Here is a 22,048-nt window from a genome sequence, read left to right as displayed (position 1 = left end):
GCTTTTATTTAACTAAATATTTTCATTACTTTTAATTTTAAAATTTAATAATTATTACATTTATTTATTGGTTATTTATTAGATATTTATATAATTTATTTTTTACTTTTCAGTGCATTTTTATATTTTTTAATATATTATATATATTTTTTAAATTCTCAATTTGATTTAATTCTTATTTTTTACTTTTTAAAGGGTTTTTCTAATTTGTTTCCTTTTTTATTAATGTTAATATTAATATTAGTTAAATAAAAGCTTTTTTTAAAAAATAATTTTTTATATATATTTTTGTAATTTATGTTGTTTTTTTTTTTTGCTTGGTGATATTACATAAACTTGAAGTTTGTGCGTGGGATATGGAAATGGAATTTTGTAGCATATGAAAAATGCCATGCCTGACCAGAATTCTAACTCAGGACCTCTGGATGAAAGGCCAAGACCGCTACCACTCCACCACAGAGATTGGATTTTATTTATTATATCATTTTAAGAATATTAATGTTATATTAATTTTATAAATAATTTTGGGCAGTGAATTGTTTTTTGTTGGACTGAATACAAGGATTTTAACTTATAACTAATTTGGTATTTAAAATTAGACCTTTGCCGACATGAATTCCTAAATTCCTTGTACATGTAGGAATGAATTCCTACATTTTTACTTGTATTGTATCATCCATCTCATTTCTTCCTTTTATAGATATAGCGTATCTGCATTTATTTTTAGATAATAAAGTGAAATGTAATCCTTTGCAAAATGAATTCCTTTGTTGTTATGGTAATTAATCGTTAGCACTGATTTAACTGCTAAAGTGTAAGTGAAACTGAATATGACTAACAGCAACACAACTAATGTGTACTAACAGTTATTGTACTACGACATACAAGTAACTACAAGTAGTACAATCTCAAAGTAAAATAAAATGTTATGTTTATTATATAATAATTTATACTTAAATTAAGAAGTGGCTGTTTACTTTGACAAAAATTAAAAAAAAAATTAACCACTACCTTCCTGTTTATTAGATTGTGTTGTTTTTTTCTTTACTGACCACAATATTTCTTTTTTTTTGCATTTTTTAAAATTACATTTTACATTTTCATAGATGTAATTATTTTGTTTGTATTTTATTTCTAATCCATTGTTATAAAAGTATAAGTGGTAGTTTTCTTGTGCGGTCTGCTTTCTTATATACTAATTTATCATTTTACTATTTATGTCCTTACTATTCCATTTGTATTTATTTATTAGTGAAGAAGCTTTTCTATCTTTTTTACTGCTCATTTATTTTTTGTATAAATAAAAAAAATTATATATAAAAAAAAATGAAGCGGGGTTGGTTTAGTTTGTTAATATTTTGTTTTTATTTTATTTATTTTTCCTATACTTAACATAAATGTAACTTTTTTGGATGAGTATTCTTTGTTTTTAGATGATAAAATAAATATAAAGTTTTTTTTTTTTATTTGATCTGGTACCATTCATTTGCAAAATTTTTAAAGTTTTATAATCTTTTTGTTTGTGAATTATAATTACTTATAATACAAGACCAGTTTTACCTGGATGATCATCTTATTTGTTAATTTCACTTTTTGAAGAAGCTCACAATAAGAATATTTTTGGGGCTAACCCGTTGAAGAGCTTCCCAATTTCACTTGGCTAGTTACAGTACTAGTTGTTAATAGTTGGTGCAAATGTGTCACTGTAGCTACCGATTAATATCGTACGGTACTTATTCTAGAAGCTATGAAATTAGCTTAGATGGGGAAATGGATTTAATTTTAATTAATTAATATCTAATAATTAAAAGGATGATGGCTGTTCCTACACTACTTATATAGCAGTGAGATGTGGGTTGCGAACAGAAAGCCAAAGCAATGAATAGAAGCTGTAGAAATGCACTTCATGAGAGACGTTAAAGGACATTTCAGTTATAGAGATTGAAACTACTGGTAACCTGATGATGAAAGGTCAGGACTATATGGTGGTTGCATCAAAACTTCCTGGCCAAAGTCTCAGTTTTCAACAGGACTGCAAAGATGTTTGGAAGTCTAGCGTTGTAGTTATAGAAAGAAGACATCTTTCCTTTCGATTAATTATTGTTGCTTTATCTCTTTTTCTTGGTGTAATATTTCCAGTTGTTGACTGTAGAAGTTAGAATCAAACGTTTGACCGGGCAGCAAGAGTTCATTGTGATTAATTCCTTTCCCATCACACACACTCAAATTTGTCACTTTTTTTGTGTCAATCCTGGCCTTTCCACTTTTTGCGGATCATTTCCTTGTTTCGACTATGATCTATCTATACATTAAGTGTGGTTTTCCGTAGATTATTGTTGCACATAAACCATTTTTCATCGCCCGTAACGAGCAACTTCAAAAAGAGGTCGGTTTCGTTACGTTTAAGCAACGAATTGCAGATAGAAATTCGATTCATTAAATTTTTTATCGTTAAATCATTGGCCCCCAAACATTAAGTTGTTTTGTATCCAGCCTTCATCAAACTGTTTCGTGATCGATTTTTAGTTTGTTTCTAATAACACAACTAATATTCCGGTCTTACTTAATTTTTTCCAAGATTTCTTTGGCCGATTTGAGCATGGTGCATCATTGAAAACATGACAAATTGAAATTAAGATTTATAAACCGAAACGCTTGAACCAGCTTTGAGCCACAAGTATTGATAACGCATCATGTTCAGAAACATCGCAAATATTTTTAGCAAACCAAGTCACATTCTTACCTTTTTTGTAATAAAATTTCAAAATTTATCGAATTTTTTTCACTTAGTTTTCAAGACGTAATAACTTTAAATAAACTAATATCACATAATTTTTCTAATAATACTCGATGATAAAGCCACTTTTCAAAGGCTGCATGTGTTGAGAGATACGATGTGTTAGCGTTATGCGATCCTAAAGCCATCTACCGGGAGAATACTAAAAGCTTTTTCTTCCGCCCCAATAGAAGGATTTTGTTCTGTTAAGCAAATAGCTTTATCCAATATTAACTTTTCTCTTTTGTATAATATTTGGTCCTTTTGTTTAACATTTCGTTGTCTTTTTAATGGAAAATAATCATTAAAATTTTTTCTAAAGTTCTGTCTAATTCATCATACATTAATTTACGCATCTGGGTTGATGAAGGCTGTTTTTCAATTTGCTTTATTTTACGACTTCATTTAGTTTATCAACCCATCTATTTTTTTTTTCAGTATCTTTTAACACCATATAATCAAAGGATTCTATTTGCATATTTTACTACCGTGAAGCGCTTCGGTCGCACGAATATTTTTTAAGAATGTTTCTAATTCTTAAATGAAAAAAAAAAAATAAATTTCTTATCTGTATAGAATTTGTCATTGCTTGATAATTCGAAAAACAGTCTTTCGGATAAAAACAGTCTTAAAAACACTCTTCGGAGTCTTTGACGTTCAGAGAAACGTCCGTATAAGGCTTGTATTCTTTTGATGTCGAAATTACTTAATCTATTTTTTTTTTTTTTTAGTTTTATTACTCAAGTAATACAAATTTGCGTTAAATTCCTCTATCTTAATACGTACTTCCTATTTTTTTTTTTCATATTTCATAACGTTCGTTTTATATTTATCTATTTCAAGCCAAACAATATATGAGTGTCTATGATTCACACAATTTACTCATTTCTGATGGAAAAAAAATTTCATAAATATTTTAATAGTCGTCCTTTTCCTTAGCTAGTTTTTCCTCAGAATTTTAGTAACAGGTTGTTTTTTTTTACTGTTATCTTTTAGTAGCTGTAATTTATTTTATGAATTACTTTCCCGGCGAATATAGAAGAGCCATATTAAAGAAAAAAGTATGGTGATCATGTTAAAGGGAGATTATAGATTTTTTGAGAATATTTACATTTGAGGGTTCAATTACGAGGGTAAATTAAATAATTAAACACACAAATAAGTGTACAGCGGAAATGGTTTATTAAATCAATACATTTTTGTTGTCTACTTTTCTACGTTATCCCACCAACTTCTCTGCACTTGTCCCATCTTTTTACGAGTCTTCTTAACCCCTTGGAGAAGAATTCTTTACCTTGATCTCGAAACCAGTTTTATACTTTTTTCTTTACCTCTTCGTTGTCATTGAACTTAATGCTACGCAAAACTTCTTTCATCGGACCAAACAGATAAAAATACGAAGGTGCAAGGTCAGGGCTGTATGGAGGATGAGATAGGAGCTTCCAACCCACTTTGCCAATAGTTTCTAGCGTTATTTGTGTCGTATGAGTCGAGCGTTGCCTTGAAAAAGAATCACGCTTTTCCTCTGTCATCCCGGACATTTTCTCTTCAACGCGGGCTTGACTTTGTTCTCAATCATGACCGAGTAGTATAGGCTGTTGATAGTGCCTTGCTCCTCTAAATAATCACAGAAAATCGTGCTGTAGGTACTCCTATGATGGTTAACCTTACCAGCCGACGGTTGCGTTTTGAAATTACGGACAGGCGATTCAGGATGTTCCCACTGCACACTTTGACGCTTGGACTCCGACTCAAAATTATGTATGTCTGTATTTCATCACAGGTTAAAATCCTGTCCAAAAATCGTCACTGAAACGATTTTCGAGTTCGGTACAAATGCGAAATCTCTCGGCTTTGTGATGAACGGTAAACTCTCTGCGAACCTCGCCTTGTACAAGTCTTATGATAGATCAGTTTGTTTTGAATGATTGAATGAGTTGTGCCAACAATTACTAGATATTTTTCAGCAGTTTGTTCAACTGTAAGTCATCGGTCGGAGCGGGGTGCTCGTGCTCGTCGGTCACGCTTTTGCGGCCACTTTTAAACTTTTCCACACACCCGTAAAAACTCTCACGGTTCATGCAACTACTGTCGTATTATTTGTTCATCCGAGAGAATATTTCTGACAGTTGTACACTTTTCAAAAGTAAAAATCGGGTCACAGAAAGCTATTCTTCTTAAGTACTTTCTTTGAGTGGATACGTCATCGTAAAAAAGACTACAGAGGTTAGGTTTACGTAAATATTAATCGAACAGCTGCCTAACACTCTTCACAAGGTTGCCAACTAACACGTACAAAAGTTTCAATTGCCTGCATTAAGCGTTTCCTTCACTAAAAAAATTATTGGATGACCCTCGCAGTTCATCTATACCAAAAAGCGTATGTATGTGTGTCGCACTGCTTTTGGCCTTATATCTCAGGATTGACCGAACCGATTTTTTCAAATTTGGCTTAAATATTTCTCTGTATGGGACATCGATCATATTAATTTTTTCAAAATTCGTTAAGGAGTGGGAAATATTGTGAGGAAACACAAATTTCGATTTTCTTCAGTCGATTTAGTGAAAACAAGAAAATTTGTCTACAACATTGCATACGAGGTTTGTAAGTGCAATAATGAGACTGGTTCAGAAAAACTTTTTATTTACAATAATCCAATTAAACATGGACTCAGTCACCTTCGAAATAGTTCCCTTGGGAAGCCATGCATCGATTCAAACGGTTTTCCTACTTTTCATAGCAGTGTTGTAACTCAGAAACCGGAATACCTTTAAGATGGTTGGTTACTTTTTTTTAAAATGTTTTCTATTGTTACAAAATGGTGCCCTTTGAGGTGTTTTGTTTAAAGTCGGGAACAGAAAAACGTCGCAGACTCAAATCAGGTGAATAAGGTGGTTGAGGAACTACAGGAATGTTTTTCTTTGCCAAACACTCATTAATTGAGGATGCAGTGTGACAAGGTGTATTGTCATAACCCACCGGGTTGGTCTAGTGGTTAACGCGTCTTCCCAAATCAGCTGATTTGGAAGTCGAAAGTTACAGCGTTCAAGTCCTAGTAAAGCCAGATATTTTTACATGGATTTGAATACTAGATCGTGGATACCGGTGTTCTTTGGTGGTTGGGTTTCAATTAACCACACATCTCAGGAATGGTCGAACTGAGGATGTACAAGACTAACACTTCATTTACACTCATACATATCCTCCTCATTCATCCTCTGAAGAATTATCTAAACGGTAGTTACCGGAGGCTAAACAGGAAAAAGAAGAAAGAAGGTGTATTGTCATGATGCAAAATCCAGTTGTCTTTGGTGGCTGGTCTCATGCGGGCAACTATTTTCCGCAGTCTTTCAAGAATTTCTCGGTAAACATAATGATTTACAGTCTGTCCTCTAGACAAAAACTCCTTATGGACAATGCCATTACTACGGAAGAAACAAATTAGGATGGTTTTGATTTTTGATTTGCTCATTTTTGCTTTTTTGGGACGTGGTGAGTTTGAAGTGTGTCACTTCCTGCTCTGGCGTTTGGTTTCTGGGTTGTACTCAAACATCCAAGATTCATCACCACTAATAACAGTTTTTAGAAAATCAGGATCAGTTTCAATTTCCACCCTGTTGTTTTTTGGAATCAATTTTACACAACCTTTTTTCATGTCCAGTTAATTTGTAAAAATTTGATAGACTGTGGTACGGTTCAAATTCAATTGTTCTGCAATCATTTTGACAGTTAATAGCCGGTCGTACCGTATCAAGTCTGATTCGCTCAACATTGTCGTCACTTTTTGATGTTAACCGTCTTCCAAAGCGTGGATCGTCCGCAACTGATTCCCGATCATCTGAAAATGCTATAAACCACGTAAAAATTTGACCTCGTGACAGAGCGTCATCTCTGTACGCCCTTTTCAATTTTGAAAAAGTTTTAGTTGCATTGTGACCGAGTTTTAATATAAAACTTGATTGCACAACGTTGCTCATAATTAGTATTACTCATTTTTGTAAAGCACAACTCGTTTCACGAATAGTTTGTTTACGTCTCACGTGGCAACAATAGACTAAAAATATTAATACCTAATATAAATCAGCTGTTCATATAATTATATGTTTACTAGTAACTTTACAGTGTTGCCACTTTGGCTGCCAAAAAAATTTAGTGTCATACTTTATTTACAGATCTCGTATATAAATAATCCAATTTTTTTTTCAAGAAGTCAACCGAGCTATCAAGAATTGTCAACAGTTATTTTAAATTATAGAATCCGGATCTAAAATGCAGAAATTTAAAAAAAAATATTATTATTCTTATTTTAGCCTTTATTGAACCGGGTGTTAGATTTATAGAAAACTTTACGTAAGTTTAACTTGTATATGAATATTTTAAGAAAAATGTTACTTAAAATGTATCCCCCACTTATAAAACATATATATTCTGTTTTTATTTTTTGTTTCTTGCTTCTCTTTCAATTTTTTTTTTTGTATTTTCCTTCAGAATTTAAAAGGCTATTAAAATTAAAATAGCTTTGGCATCTATGTTTTATTGTGGACCCCTAAACGAGAAGAAATATTTTTTTATTATTTCCATAAAAGTTATATTTTATTTTATAAAAGTTATACTTAAAGGACGTAGCCGTAAAAGTATTGTTTTATTGCATAAATAAATGAAATTAATTATAACTGTTATTATTTGTTTAATAAAAAATCAAATGTTAATGGGTTGTTTCAGTATAAGTAATCATGACGGATAATTTGTTATCATGGATGTCTTCCGTCATACAACTAAATGTGTTATCATGTTTATTGCTTCTCATTTATTTCTATACTGCACTTTATATTTATTTGATTTTTGTTTACATACTCTAACATTTTCTCAATATTCTTCTCCCCACTCTTTCTTTTCCTTCTTTCACTGCTCCCTCTCTATTTTTCTTATCGACTAACCTTTCTATCTGTCTTCCGTTGCCACATCCGTTATTGACTACTTGTAAGAACAAATATTATTTTTCCCCAAACTTGTTATCATTACTTAGTAAAACAGAATAATATAAAGTGTGTATAATATTATATTGTTACTTTTATTATTTTAATAACCTAACCTAACATTTTTTGAACTTTAGAATGTCTATTTTATTATTCTGTTAGAAGTACGACAGCTAAAAATAACCGAATAAAATATCGTTTGTGTTATATTTTTACTAATATGTTTGAAACATAACTTATTTCATAATAATGGTGGAAAATTAGGTGACATCTTATATTATTCTGAATTTTTTTTTCTTCTGTAAACCTATACAATTTTATTCTTTTTTATTTCCTTGTACGAAGTAAAGGAAGTATTGTGATCGCAAAAATTTCTGTTTTCAAATTTCAATGGAAATATCCATTTTGACCGTTCCCAGAATCCATTAGTTTTGGCGTGGCTTCTGTACGTACGTATCTCGCAAACTCAAAAACGATTAGCCGTAGGATATTAAAATTTTGATTTTAGGACTGTTGTAACATCTAGTTGTGCACCTAACATTTGATCGACTGAGCCAAAAGTGTCCAAAAAACGCCCAAAATCCAAAAACATTTGATTTTGGACTTTTCCTACTACAGTTAAGCAGCCTTCATTGAGAGCTTTTTAAAAACAATATCATAAGTTGTACTTATTTTCTTTGGTTCCAGAGTTATAGCCAAATGAAATTTTAATTAATGAAATATTTGGATCTTACAAGGGGAAGGCACATCGGTTTGAATCCGACTTTATATACACATATTTTTTTTAACTTTTTTTTAATTTAAATATATTGATTTATTAATAATTATTAATCTTTGATTGTAAAAAAAATACGATAAATAATTATTCAATAAACAATAAAAAAAAGAAATATGTAAAAAAATCAGAAATTAGTGAAATAAAATTTTATATATTTTTCATTTTAAATCTCTGCAAAAATTAATAATTATTAATAAATGAACATTTTTGCAGAGATTAATAATTATTAATAAATCAATATATTTAAATTTAAAAAAAAAGTTAAAAAATATGTGTATGTGAAGTAGGATCGAACCGACGTGTCCACGGTTATGGTTTCGACTCGTTCTTACTTACACTTGAACGACGTGAAACAAAATTAATATATAAACTAATATAAAATGCTGATATGGACTCCACAAAAATGTGATACAATGTGGTGTCTACCACGATGCAATTGTGTAACTTTCCACTTTATTAAATAATTGGAGAATCGTATCTTACTTTCAAATGAAATAAGTTTAAGTGAAGTGCAGAAAAAAATGTGATTTTTTAATTTAATAGGCATACAAGGAAGTCATGTAGTGTCCACGTTGGATTTTTATATAAAAAAATTATTTTTAGAAGAGGAAATCTTCCGTTTTTTTACTTTACCAGTAATGTAGATATAAAGGAAAGAATGGGGATCGATTAAGATTTTGACAGTTGAGATTATCCCAAATCTCGGTTTTCATAACTCCCTGTAATCGAAAAATTCCAGAACGGTGTGTGTGAGTATATACATTAACCTGCATTTTGATAAATATCTTTAGATTGCCTAAACACCAAAACTTGAAATATGGCTGAACCATTTCTATTTTGGTACCATTAATTATTTTAACTTAATCATACTTTGGAGGGGGGGGTTTATTTATCACCATTTTATAATTTCATATTTTTGTTGTGGGATTGTAATAATTTTAATTACTGTATAGTAGTAGTGCTGAAGGGAGGTCGTCTTAGTTTTTTTACAAACGATCACTAGATGGCACTATTGAGATTTGACATTACTACTGTTGTAAAATTTGACTTTTTTTATTGTTACAACATTGGACAGCTCAAAAATCGGTCGAGTAATTTGTTTACAGTGAGTGTTTAAAAGAAACAATTTTGTAAAAAAAGTTAATTTCACATGCTTTTCGTTGGATGATTTTTTACGATTTTAATAAGGGTCCAACTCAAAAACAATACCTCAAATCACTTTGTTCAACTTTTGGTAATGAATCGCCATCAGAAAAGACTATTTACTATCGATTTGTTGAATTTCGTCGTTGTCGTGCTTCCATCAGCGATTATTTTCGTGAAGATCGACCAAAATCGATGTTCCAAAAAATATCGATACTGTACGCAACATAATCGAAGAAGATCGGCATGCAACTTACCGTGAGAGAGGCATCCTTAGGCATATTGAAGACTATAGTACATTCGATTTTCCATGTACATTTAGCTGTGAGAAAGATCTGTTCCTGTTCGATTCCGCAAAATTTGACCGAAGGTCAAAAACAGGTCGTGTAAAGAAATACTCAAAAAATTCGACCGAGGAAATGTAAAATCATTATACAACATCGTAGCAGAAGACGAAATTTGGATATATTTGTACGAGCCGGAATCTAAGCAACAATCCAACACGAACCGAATCCAACAAAAGTAGTTCGTTCACGAAGCAGTTCCCAAGAAAATGATCGCTTGTATCTTCGGTTATACTGAACGTGTAGCAACCATTGCTTTAGAGGATCGAAGAAAAGTTATTGTTGAATGGTGTACAATAATTTGTTTGCCAGAAGTCATCAATGTAATCAGTAAAAACAATCTAAAACGTCGCGTCATCATGACACTGTCACCTTTCACACAGTACATCAAGCAATTGATTATTTGATGAAGAAAAACATTGAATTAATGTCTCACTTCCCTTATTCAACTCTTTTATCGCCTAACGACTTTCATTTGTTGCTAAATGGCAAACAAAAAATTCTTGGACAGCGATTTTCATCATCTCAAGAAGCTGTTGAATCTTTCCAAAACTAGGTTTTTGATAATACCAACTTCAGAGTGAAACAATATTTCAAGAATTGGTTCGAATGCATGTAAAAATGTATAAATCTTAAAGGGAAATATTTTGAAAAACAATAAAACGATTTTTATAAAAAAAGTTTTTTCTTCCATTGTTTTTATAAAAATTTAATTGCAGCACTCGTTGGAGTTGTTGTTACAGTACTAAAATTTTAAGTCGATTGGACTTATGGGTAGAGATATAATTATTTTAACAGTTTTATAGTTTTTGTTTTATGTTTACTAAAACCTATGAAATTTGGAAAAAAATTTATCTACATACGTTCTATCTTATGTTAAATTTTTATCCAGTCATTTGACTGGTTTACTGCAGCTCTCCAAGATTCCCTATCTAGAGCATTTCAGTGTATCCCTACATCCTATATCCCTAACAATTTGTTTTACATATTCCAAATGTTGCCTGCCTGCACAATTTTTCCCATCTACCTGTCCCTCTAATATCGAAGTGACTATTCCAGGATGCCTTAAGATGTGACCTATAAGTCTTTTTTTAGCTATATTTTTCCAATAGTTGTACACAAAATAAATGTTTCTTTTTTTTTATTTTACTTAATTTTTCAAAATCGACTTAACCATTTAACACCCAATTAGACCAAAGTATTTCTTCTGTACATGAGATCTTAATTGTATTAAAGTTTAAAATCCAATAGACGAATGGTCTAATGGTGAATTTGTCACTGCAAATCAGCTGATTTCTAAGTTGAGAGTTCTAAGGCTCAAATCCTAGTTAAAGGCAGTTATTTTTATACGAATTTGAATACTAGATCGTGGATACCAATGTTCTTTGGTGGTTGGGTTTCAATTAACCACACATCTCGGGAATGATCAACCTCTCTCTCTGTCATTTTCTGTTTATCCTCTGGAACCACCATAAGGTATTACTTCAGCAGATGAATGAGTTTGACATGTTTCACCATTCTTTGGTCGACCTGAGACTGTACAAGACTACACTTCATTTACATTCATACATATCATTCTCTAATAACACCTTATAATGGTTCCGGAGGCTAAACAGAAAAGAACGATAAAATGGTGCCTGATTTCAGATTTAATTAATTTTCTTCTGATATCATTAAACAAATTTCATATTAAAGCAGAAAATGTAATTTAAATATCTCCTTATAAGGGAACCATACTAGCGATTATTAATTTTAAGGATTCTGGAGGATCAACATTTTTAAAGGATTCTTGATAAGGCAAAAAGGGGTTTTTAGGAGTGAGTTTAATTCTTTTTTTTAAGTTTCATGTCTATAAAATGAAAATTTCAAAATTAATTACAATTACACTAATAATATTATTACTATATTACTTGGTGAAATATTACCAAATTTTTAGAAACACTATAGAAACCAGTTTCTAAAGCCATTTTCTAAAATCTTTTTCCATTTTATATTTTATAATTGATTTAAAAGTCGATCTCTGTAGTGGAGTAGTAGACCTTTTAATTTATGCAGAAGTACTGAGTTCAAGTCCTAAACAGGCATGGCATTTTTTCACATACTACAAAGAAAGAGTTAATTTATTTTTATAATCAATTAGCACCTATTACAGAGTGCCAGCCAGAATAAACGGAATTTTGAGGAGCTTTCTCTCATTCAGATCAGTTATTAAAAATTGATAAATTACCTAAAGATGGTGTGATTACTAAAGAAAATGACATTGTAGTTCATTCTGGTTTACAATTAACATCTAGAATTAACATGTACTGGTGGTGATCAACACATCTATTCATTTTTCCAAGGGAACAGATTATAGATTTTTAATTATATCAACAGAACTAAATAATTTTAAAATCCTATGGGCATATTTGAAATAAAAACCTGTCAACGGTAAAGATATGCAATCCTTGCCAGCTTCTGTAAATTAGTTTTTAACTAGACTTCATTGTTTGAATGCATAATAAATTTTAAAAATAATCTTTAATAAAATATTTTTTGATCCATATTTTTACAATTTCAGTCATTTCTTTCAAGTTTTAGCTGTTTTAGTGAAAAATGTTTTTATTTTTTAAATCTTATTTTCAATTTGTTAAATTATTAATAATTGCCTTCTTAATCTATTAGGTGAAGTCAGGAAAGTTATGCAATTCTACTGGCATTCTTTTTTAATCAATATTTTTAATATAAAAATAAAATGTAATAAATATAATTAATATTCTTATTTCATTGAAAATAATAATTATAATGAAATGTTTTTTTCTTATTTCAGAGTAATTTACATTAGTAAGATTAGTAATTAATAACTTTTCTATTTTTTTTTTCAGAATGTGAAATCCAGATAAAAATTGATAAATTACCTAAAAATGGTGTGATTACTAAAGAAAATGACATTGTAATTCATTCTGGTGATGATCTAGAATTAACATGTACTGGTGATAAACCTCTACAATGGTATTATCCAGACATTAATGTAAGTTTACAATAAATTGATTTATCTTTTTATAAAATATTAATTATATTAGCTATTTATGTTAAAATTTTATTATCAATGATGTTTTATTGTGAATATTTTTATTTTCACGGAAGATTTTTAAATTTCCTGAACGCAGATTGTCATCTATTGTTGCTAAGGAAATTATATAGTAGTTTTGAAAAGTAATTGTAAACTTATATAAACATGATTATACGTTAAGGTATAACATTCCATATGTCGTGAGTAATATTTTCTGCAAAGGTTGGTAATCCTGCATTGTGTGCAGTTTGCTTCTGTGAACAAGTTAGTCTGGTGACCTTGAAATGAGAAGGTGTGTCTGTTTTTTTATTGTTGATTGTATGTTTGTCACCTTTGAACAATTGAGACCATTTCTTTCCATTTGTTCTCAGAATGTTGTTAATGTTATAACAGTGAATATTTCTCACTGAATACATCTGTGAGTATATACAGACAAAGAAAGACTAGTTTTCCATTAGATTACCAAGTATAACAGTTCCTAATCAACAAAGTATAAGAACACTAATTGAGAGATTTAGGGAGATACGATCGGTAAAGGTCTATGAACAAAGCGATAGACTATCAGTACTTGATGAAGAAAAAGTGCAGGACCAGCTGTTTTGGAGGCCATGCAAAAGTTGGCCTGATGTAAAAACGTAAGTGTTGCAACTGCACTCAAGGTCTTTTGTAAGAAATTCACTCTCATCTCACATAAAGTGAAAACAGTCAAAAGTTATCAGCCACAGACTATGGAAAGCAAATTCAGTATTGTGAATGGTTTTAACAGTTTCTAGCAAATAGTTCTGATGATACTTTGGACTATATTTTCTATACCGATGAGGCATAACTCCATTTATCAGGATATGTACATGCATAGAACTCACATTTATTGTCTGCCAACAACCCACATGCCATTCAAGAAATTTCTCTACATGACCAGAAGATTGGGATGTGGATTACAACATCCAGGAGAGGAATAGTCAATATTCTTCACAGAAATAATAAATTCAGCTCATTATTGTGAAATTATTCACCAGTTGAGGAAGAGCTAACTGTGTATGAAATTAATAATGTTGAGACTCAACAAGATAGCATGATGGCGCAAACAGTCCATGAAGTTACTTCAAGAGTTTTTAGAAGATATAATCATTTGTAAGAGCATTAACCAACTCATTCTCCTGACTTAAGTCCACTGGACTTTTATTTTTGGGGTTATACTAAAAGTAATGTTTATTGAGGAAACCCATACTGCCTTTAGGAACATCAAACTGCTATTCATGTTTTCACCAAGAACAATTCCACATGAACGACTTGTGAGAATCTTGTGAGAAGAAGAAGAAATGTATGCAGATATGCCTGAATGTTCATGGGGATCATTAACAACAACTGTTGTAAGGAAGTTGATATTGCATATTGTTGCGTAAGTGTATTGTTACTTTTCAAATGCAATGTAAATAAGGAGATATATTGGTTTGAGTCAAGGAAGAAATTAAGTAGTCAGTACCAAATAAAGGTAGATTATAATAATGAAAATATATCATCTGTAGGGGAAAGAGACTTACAGAAATTACTAGTTTTGAAATAGAAGAAAAACATAGTGCAACAATGACAGCAAGAACTAGACCTTTTCAAGTACTGTATCCTAAATCGGATTACAAATGCAATTATATGGATTTTCTGCCATTCAAGGACCTAATTTTAAAGGTAATTTTTAAAAATTCCATTAAAAATGTTTTTATATTTAAATAAAACTTTCAAACTAGAACTGTATCAGTTTTGCTTTTTGCGTAATCTTAAGCAAAAAAAAATGTATTTCATTTTTTGCAATTTTTCCAATTTTTGGAATATACAGTTAAAAGTTTTCTAAACAAACGTGAATTTTGTAGTTATTTGAATGGTCAAAATTGATATTAAACTTTATAATTACTTAAAGGATGTTTTTTATTGCAGAACTATTATAGTTAAGAGAATTTAATTATCTTTAATTTCTAGTTTACATAGTATCTCTGCTTATGGATTATGATTCAAAGCAAGAAATCTTTTGTTTAGCATTAGTTTGTGTATTTCATTTTTGTTTTTTGGGTATACTGATGGTCATTTCTTACTTTAGTAAACTTGTTAGGGGGTGCTTGTCATTATTTAAAATGGCAGTATCATTTTAAAGTGTAACTTGTTACTGATATTAGGTCAGCTAAAACGATTGAGGTTATATCACAAAATATACATTTCCATCAAACAGTCTTTATGTATGTAGATGTAGCTTTCTTAGATAAAAAATGTCATTATGTTTTAAATGTGGTGATGTGCCTTAAAGAAATAATTATTTCACATAGTTTTATATGAATTTAAGTGTTATGTAAGTAATAATGATGCAGGACTTACAAAAATACACAGAAAATTATTTCCTTAAAGCAGAAATTCTGGGCTTTATACAACATGCACTTGTATAATTAGTATTGTGCAGTCATGTGACAGGAAACACAATCCACACGCCAGTTCACAAGCAACCTGCCTTCTGGATTCTGAGGATGAGCTGGCTCTTCGGATATCAGCATCCTCAGCATGGAGGTTTCAGCAGGTTCAGTAGGACACCCATAAAAATAATATGAGGAAGAAGAAGAATCTAGGACAAAGTCAAGGTAGCGATTGTCAGGATAGAATGTTTATCCTTTGTCACATGGGAATTCTTTATCAATATTCAATTTTACTAGGTTGTTAACTGAAAGTCTATTAACATTCTTCTCTAGCAAGAAGAAAAGGAAGATTACATAGCTTCCAATGTTCGATTTTCAGGCTTGAAACTGCCAAAGAAGACATTAAAAATTTGTTTGGTCATTGTTAGAAATCATTTTTATTTCTATAAATATTATTTATAATATTTGCACATAGTTAATATCTGTATTAGATTTATCTTACAAGGATCAGTGGGAATTCTTAAGGAAATGTTTTGTCATTATTGTTATTCTCTCTGTAATCAGTGGAGGATTTACAAATGGGCCGCCTATAGGCTGAACCAAATTGCCGTCTGTGCTATATTTCTTAAAAAACTAAAAATGGGTAATAAAATAAGAAATATGAAAGTTATGCAAACGTTCATATTAGAATCACATAAATTGCAACAAAAACTTCATTCCAACAGAATATAAAATTATGTAGTTTATACTATAAAATTATAGTGTGTTTTGAATGGATTTGAACATTTCTGTGATTCTAGTTGAACTGTGATATATGAACATAGGTTGATAATCACATACAACTATGTAAAAAACGTGGTGGCTGGTGCTGCCTTTTGTTACCATGTGTGCTACCGCTCTGCAATGAATCTCGAAAGAAGGAGGGACAATATTAGTATCCATGTGATGTGGAAGAGAGATGATCGCCCTGTGCTGAGAACAAGTAGAGAGATAAGATATTCGGCAAAGTTGATAATCCATTTTTTGTGGAAAAAATTTCTGCCTTTGAAAATTTGCCGCCATAGGCTTCAGCTTAGCTAGCCTATATAGAAATCCATCACTGTCTGTAATCTATTTCTCTCTTATCATTAATGTTGACGTTTTACTGTTACTCCTAAAGCTGTCTGTAATCTAACTAAAATGCTCCTAGAAAATCTGCTAGTTTTTCCCCATCTTGAAGTTTGATATAGAGCGATTGATGGTTTAAGGCATCAACGGCGGTATTATAAGGCATTTTTCTATTGACTTTTTCTACCTTTGCTGGTTTGTCAACCATCTCCATGTTCACTATGTGATTTCCAGATATTCTAGGATATGATACCTCCATTAACAGAATTAACTTAGTACTTTCCTGATAGGCCTGCTGCTCCAAAAAGACTATGCCAATTCCCAGTTCTGTAGAAGTCCCCTGCAAAAACACCAATACCCCTACCTATAGACTGTATGTATGTGATGACTGATCTATTGCTGTTTTATAGGCAAAGTCATGCTTGAGTGTGATCTGATCATCTAGAGATCCGTTATTGATTGGATTGCCTGGACCTAAATAATTATGTCTGGGAAAATTCATTTATTATAAATTATATTAAAGATAAATAGTTGATAGAAAAAATTTGAAATGAGGATGGAGATTGACAGTAAAATAAAGACAAGTGGTAAACAAAGTAAAAAAGGTAAGACGTACTTAGAAATTAAACAGTGATAGAATAATTGAGGGAAAACAGAAACTTCACAAATTAAATTTAGAAAAATTAAATAATCAGACTATATTTTTAAATTTGCTGAAGATTAAATGCAGACAATCATTTGAAAAGGATAGAAGAAGATAATACCAGAGGATAAGAAGTAATGTTTAATATGAAAGGGTGGGTGATTCAGAGAATCGGGAAAGAAAAGATAATTTGAATAGATAGTATTTTGGCAAAAGTGCCATGTCAAACCTGCTAAAGGACAGAGAAAATTATGAAGAAGAGATGAAAAAAATTAATTCCATACAGATTTGTTTTATTATAATTATTTTAATCTAATTGTATGCTTCATTTTGAAACATATTGACATGACACATCTATTGTAAAATTTATATATTTTTTTATCTTTCAGGAACGTTCATCAAATGTAAACACTAATGATGAATTTACTGGAAGCGTTTATTCCTCAAAATTGAAGTTACAAAAGTCATTTTACATGGATACCGGATACTTTATGTGCCATCCAGCCGGTATCAATGATTCTAATGATACGGCAAGCTATTATGTTTATGTTAAAGGTTAGTTTTTCAATTTTTAATTATTGTTACTTCAAATTAACATAAAAATTCATTTGTTGAACTAGTAAACAATGAATTTTTAATTTTAGGAATATTTTTATCTTTTAAGGATTATTACTTGTTACCAATTTAAATGTATCTCAGATTTTGAAAATACAAAATCTCTTTATCCAGTTTTCTTTTTTAAGAATGGTGAAAAAAATCTCCAAAAAGATCTTGATAGCAATATTTTTTAAATTCTGACTTTTATTTACTGCTCTGGAAATATCTAAGGTAATTACAGAAAAAAATACAAAAAAAAATTACAAAAATATATTTGATTACATATAAAAAATTATTTTTTAAAAAAGCTTATAATATTAATTAATTAACTTATAATATTAATATTAATACTTATAAATATTAATATTACTTATATATTATACTTACTTATAAATATTAATATTACTTATATATTATACTTACTTATAAATATTAGCTTATAATATTAATTAAATAAGCTTATATAATTAATATTAACATTAATAAAAAAAGGAAACAAATTAAAAAAATTTTAAAAAGTAAAAAATAAGAATTAAATCAAATTGAGAATTTTAAATAAAAAAATATAATATATTAACAAATATAAAAATGCACTGAAAAGTAAAAAATAAATTATATAAATATCTAATAAATAACCAATAAATAAATGTAATAATTATTAAATTTTAAAATTAAAAGTAATGAAAATATTTAGTTAAATAAAAGCGTGACACAGTTTTTATACTTTATTTAAAACAACACAACATTTTTTTTTTACAATAATTAATCTTTATTTTCATTTTTAATAATGACGCGAGGAGGTGGAAAGGTCTGATGGAACCTCTCTAGTTAAGACTGACTAGCTGGGAAACTAGTAACAATCTGGGAAAATGCACCCACTCGCTTTCTTTGTACGTGTTCTCACATAGTTGAAGTTCATCTTCGAATTCTGCTTGTAATCTAAGCCAAATTGAACGCACTCTTTCCGCTAAAAGTTTCATTTTAATTAATTATGAATTTTTATTTAACGAATTCATAATTACGATTACAATAATAATAATGATAATAATTAATAATTTTTCAGATTAACGTCAAAATTAATAACAACTTTGTGCAAGATTTCTAAATTTAATTTTTATTTTTAATCTTATTAACCCCGTAAAGGTCGTCTCAGTGCAAAATTTGAACCATCAAAGAATTAAAACTTGAGTTATTTTATTACAGATAAATAAATACTAAACAACCTCATTAAACAAAAAATATACTTTAAAATACAGAAAATGTCTATAAATACTTATTCGAAAACATTGTTATAAAAACTGCGCCACGCTTTTATTTAACTAAATATTTTCATTACTTTTAATTTTAAAATTTAATAATTATTACATTTATTTACTGGTTATTTATTAGATATTTATATAATTTATTTTTTTACTTTCAGTGCATTTTTATATTTTTTTGTTTAAAATTCTCACTTTGATTTAATTCTTATTTTTTATTAATGGAAAAAATTAGTAGCTATGGCATCAGAGGAGCTTCCTACAATTTAATGTACTCATACCTGTCATAAATAAACAAATAAATGTATAAATAAATAGTCATACCATAAACAGGACAGTTGAAATTTCATCTTTTCGTATGAATGAAAAATGTAGATCTTCACTTCCATATGTGGAATGTGGAATGTGTTGTTTTTCTTATTGTTTATTCATAATCTACCTTAAAATATTGAACGATTCATTGATACCTTCTTTGCAGATACTGGGTTACTCTAGTGGTGAAACTACTTGCAAAATCAGTTGATTTTTGAAGTCAAGAGTTCTAAGGTTTGGGACCTTGTAAAGGCAGTTACTTTTGTATGATTTGAGTACTAGACTATGGATACCAGTGTTCTTTGGTGGTTGGGTTTCAATTAACCATATTGGGAAGGCATTGGCAAACCACCTGTAAAACCTACCAGGAAAATTCCATTGGCAAAAACATCAACACCTATGGAATTTCTAAGGGTCAGACACGACTGAATTTGATTTTTTATCTATATCTGAAAATAATTATTTAAAAGTCGGAAAATTTTACATTAACAGTTCAAAAAAATATTCACTGGGTAGATTTTAACCATCTAACTTTAATTATGTATTGTGGTACTCTTTCTTTTTCCAGTTTAGCCTCTGGTAACTACTGTTGATATAATACTTCAGAGGATGAATGAGGATATGTGTGAGTGTAAATGAAGTGTAGTCTTGTACATTCTCAGTTCGACCATTCCTGAGATGTGTGGTTAATTGAAATCCAACCAGCAAAGAAGACTGGTATCCACGATCTAGTATTCAAATCCGTGTAAAAATAACTAGCTTTATTAGGACTTGAACACTGGAACTCTTGACTTCCAAATCAGCTGATTTGGGAAGACATGTTCACCACTAGACCAACCCGGTGGGTTATTGTGGTACTCAAATATCAATAACATTGCTAATCACATGGATAGAATTGCCATTAATGATAACAGTAGTATTTCTGTTGTCTATGAAGCAAAATTTCTGGGTATTCTATTAGATTTAAAATTCTTGTGAGATGATCAAACTGTACAGATTTGCCTTGAACCATTTTAATAAAAAACCAAGCTCATCATCATTATTAAATATTTGTTATGCTTACATTTATTTCTATCTAAAGTATAATATCATCTCTTGGCGCTCCTCCAAAAAGTTGAATGAATTTTCAAAATACAAAAATAGGCTGTCAAAAGCATTGTTTGGTGTCGATAAGTATGAATTATTTAGACCATTATCTAAAAAAATTTAAATGTTAACTTATCTTAGATTTTATATTTATAAACGTGTAATTTTTCCAAAAAGAATAGTCACTTATTCTTATAAAAGGAATAAATCAAGCAACATAACTGTTTTCTTTTAACGTAGCACAATTTTCTGGCTTACGAGAGAGGATCTTATTATGCTTCTGTACTGTTTAGTAAATTTCCAAGCCATTTAAAGACTTTTCCCAGCAGTTTATTTAACATCCAGTTAAAAGATCTTCTCTTACAAAAACTCTATTACTCTTGTCAATGAATTTTTAAATAAAACCAATTAAAATGTTTTTTTAATTTCTGATTTTTGTTCCCATTCAACGTGTGTATAAGTATGTGCTCAAATAATTTTCATTAACACCTTCTGAACAGTGAATTATTTTATTATAATATTTTACATTCACTTTCTTTTTGTATATACATTAACATTATTTTTTGTATTTATATTTTAAATAATGAATATGAATTTTAATTACATCGCTTGTAATTATATATTGTGTGATAGGTGTTTGATCAAGATTTATTATAGTTTCTTTTGATCCATCCAGATAAGCGCTGGGGAAGTTCTTTTTTTATCTCTGGAGTGGCATTTCCTATTCATTCCTAATGTTATCTATATAATGTATTATTGTGTACTAATCAAAATAGAAGATTAATTTATTTATAGATTACTTCTGTAACAATTTTTTCCCCCTTTTCTTTAATTAAGCAAGAATGCAGTTTTCCGTTTTCTGAATGAAAATAACAATGATAAATTTTATAACAATTTTTATTTTATTTTAATTAATCTATGCAAATCTGAAAATTAATTTATGTATCATGGAAAAAATCCTTAACTTTGAAACATAGACGGTGGAGAATACATGAACTTTTAACATTTTGTTTGTTGTAATTTGTATTACTTAAATTATATTATAATTAATTATAATTATTACTTAAATAATATTACATCCGTAAAAATATTTATATTAATCGTTCCAGTTAATATTAAGTTGCTTTTGGGATTACTTCATTATTAAATATGTTTAGGTAGTTTTATATTATTTATTTGTTTTCTTTGAATTTGTCTTGTTTAAATATGCTGCTGTTTCTTAATATTACTTAAAATGAATAAAAACTCTTTTTCTTTATTTTATGTTATCAGATGATGAACATTTGTTAGCTGTTAATGAATCATTGGTCATGTTAAATCAGCATCAGTATAAAAGTTTGGTAATAGCGTGCAGACCTACATCACCAGATGTTAATGTAACACTGAAAAAAGACGAGCAACCAGTAAGTTTTTTATCATATTTTGATTTTTTTTGTTGTATATTTAATTGTTTTCATCAGTTTATTTTACAACGATATTAGAAAATGGAGATGAAAATATAAATTGATAAACAATGAATATAAATCCCAAAAATATTTAAATCATTCTGTGATCAATAGATTTTAAAATTATTTTTTTAAT

General features: G+C 29.6%; 1 protein-coding gene across 1 annotated transcript in view; it reads left to right on the top strand.

The window, feature by feature from the left end:
* LOC142332042 (vascular endothelial growth factor receptor kdr-like) overlaps window positions 1-22,048 on the top strand; it is a 199,377-nt gene that overhangs the window by 76,507 nt on the left and 100,822 nt on the right. The window contains exons 2-4 of the mRNA XM_075378146.1: window positions 12,883-13,028; window positions 17,603-17,768; window positions 21,740-21,870. Coding sequence (XP_075234261.1) covers window positions 12,883-13,028; window positions 17,603-17,768; window positions 21,740-21,870 — 443 coding nt within the window. The remainder of the gene's footprint in view (window positions 1-12,882; window positions 13,029-17,602; window positions 17,769-21,739; window positions 21,871-22,048) is intronic.

Source organism: Lycorma delicatula, chromosome 11, assembly GCF_047948215.1.
Source record: "Lycorma delicatula isolate Av1 chromosome 11, ASM4794821v1, whole genome shotgun sequence".
In the NCBI taxonomy this organism is placed as follows: Eukaryota; Metazoa; Arthropoda; class Insecta; order Hemiptera; family Fulgoridae; genus Lycorma; species Lycorma delicatula.
Note: the sequence above shows the minus strand (reverse complement) of the source record. Positions and strands in the feature narration are given on the sequence as shown.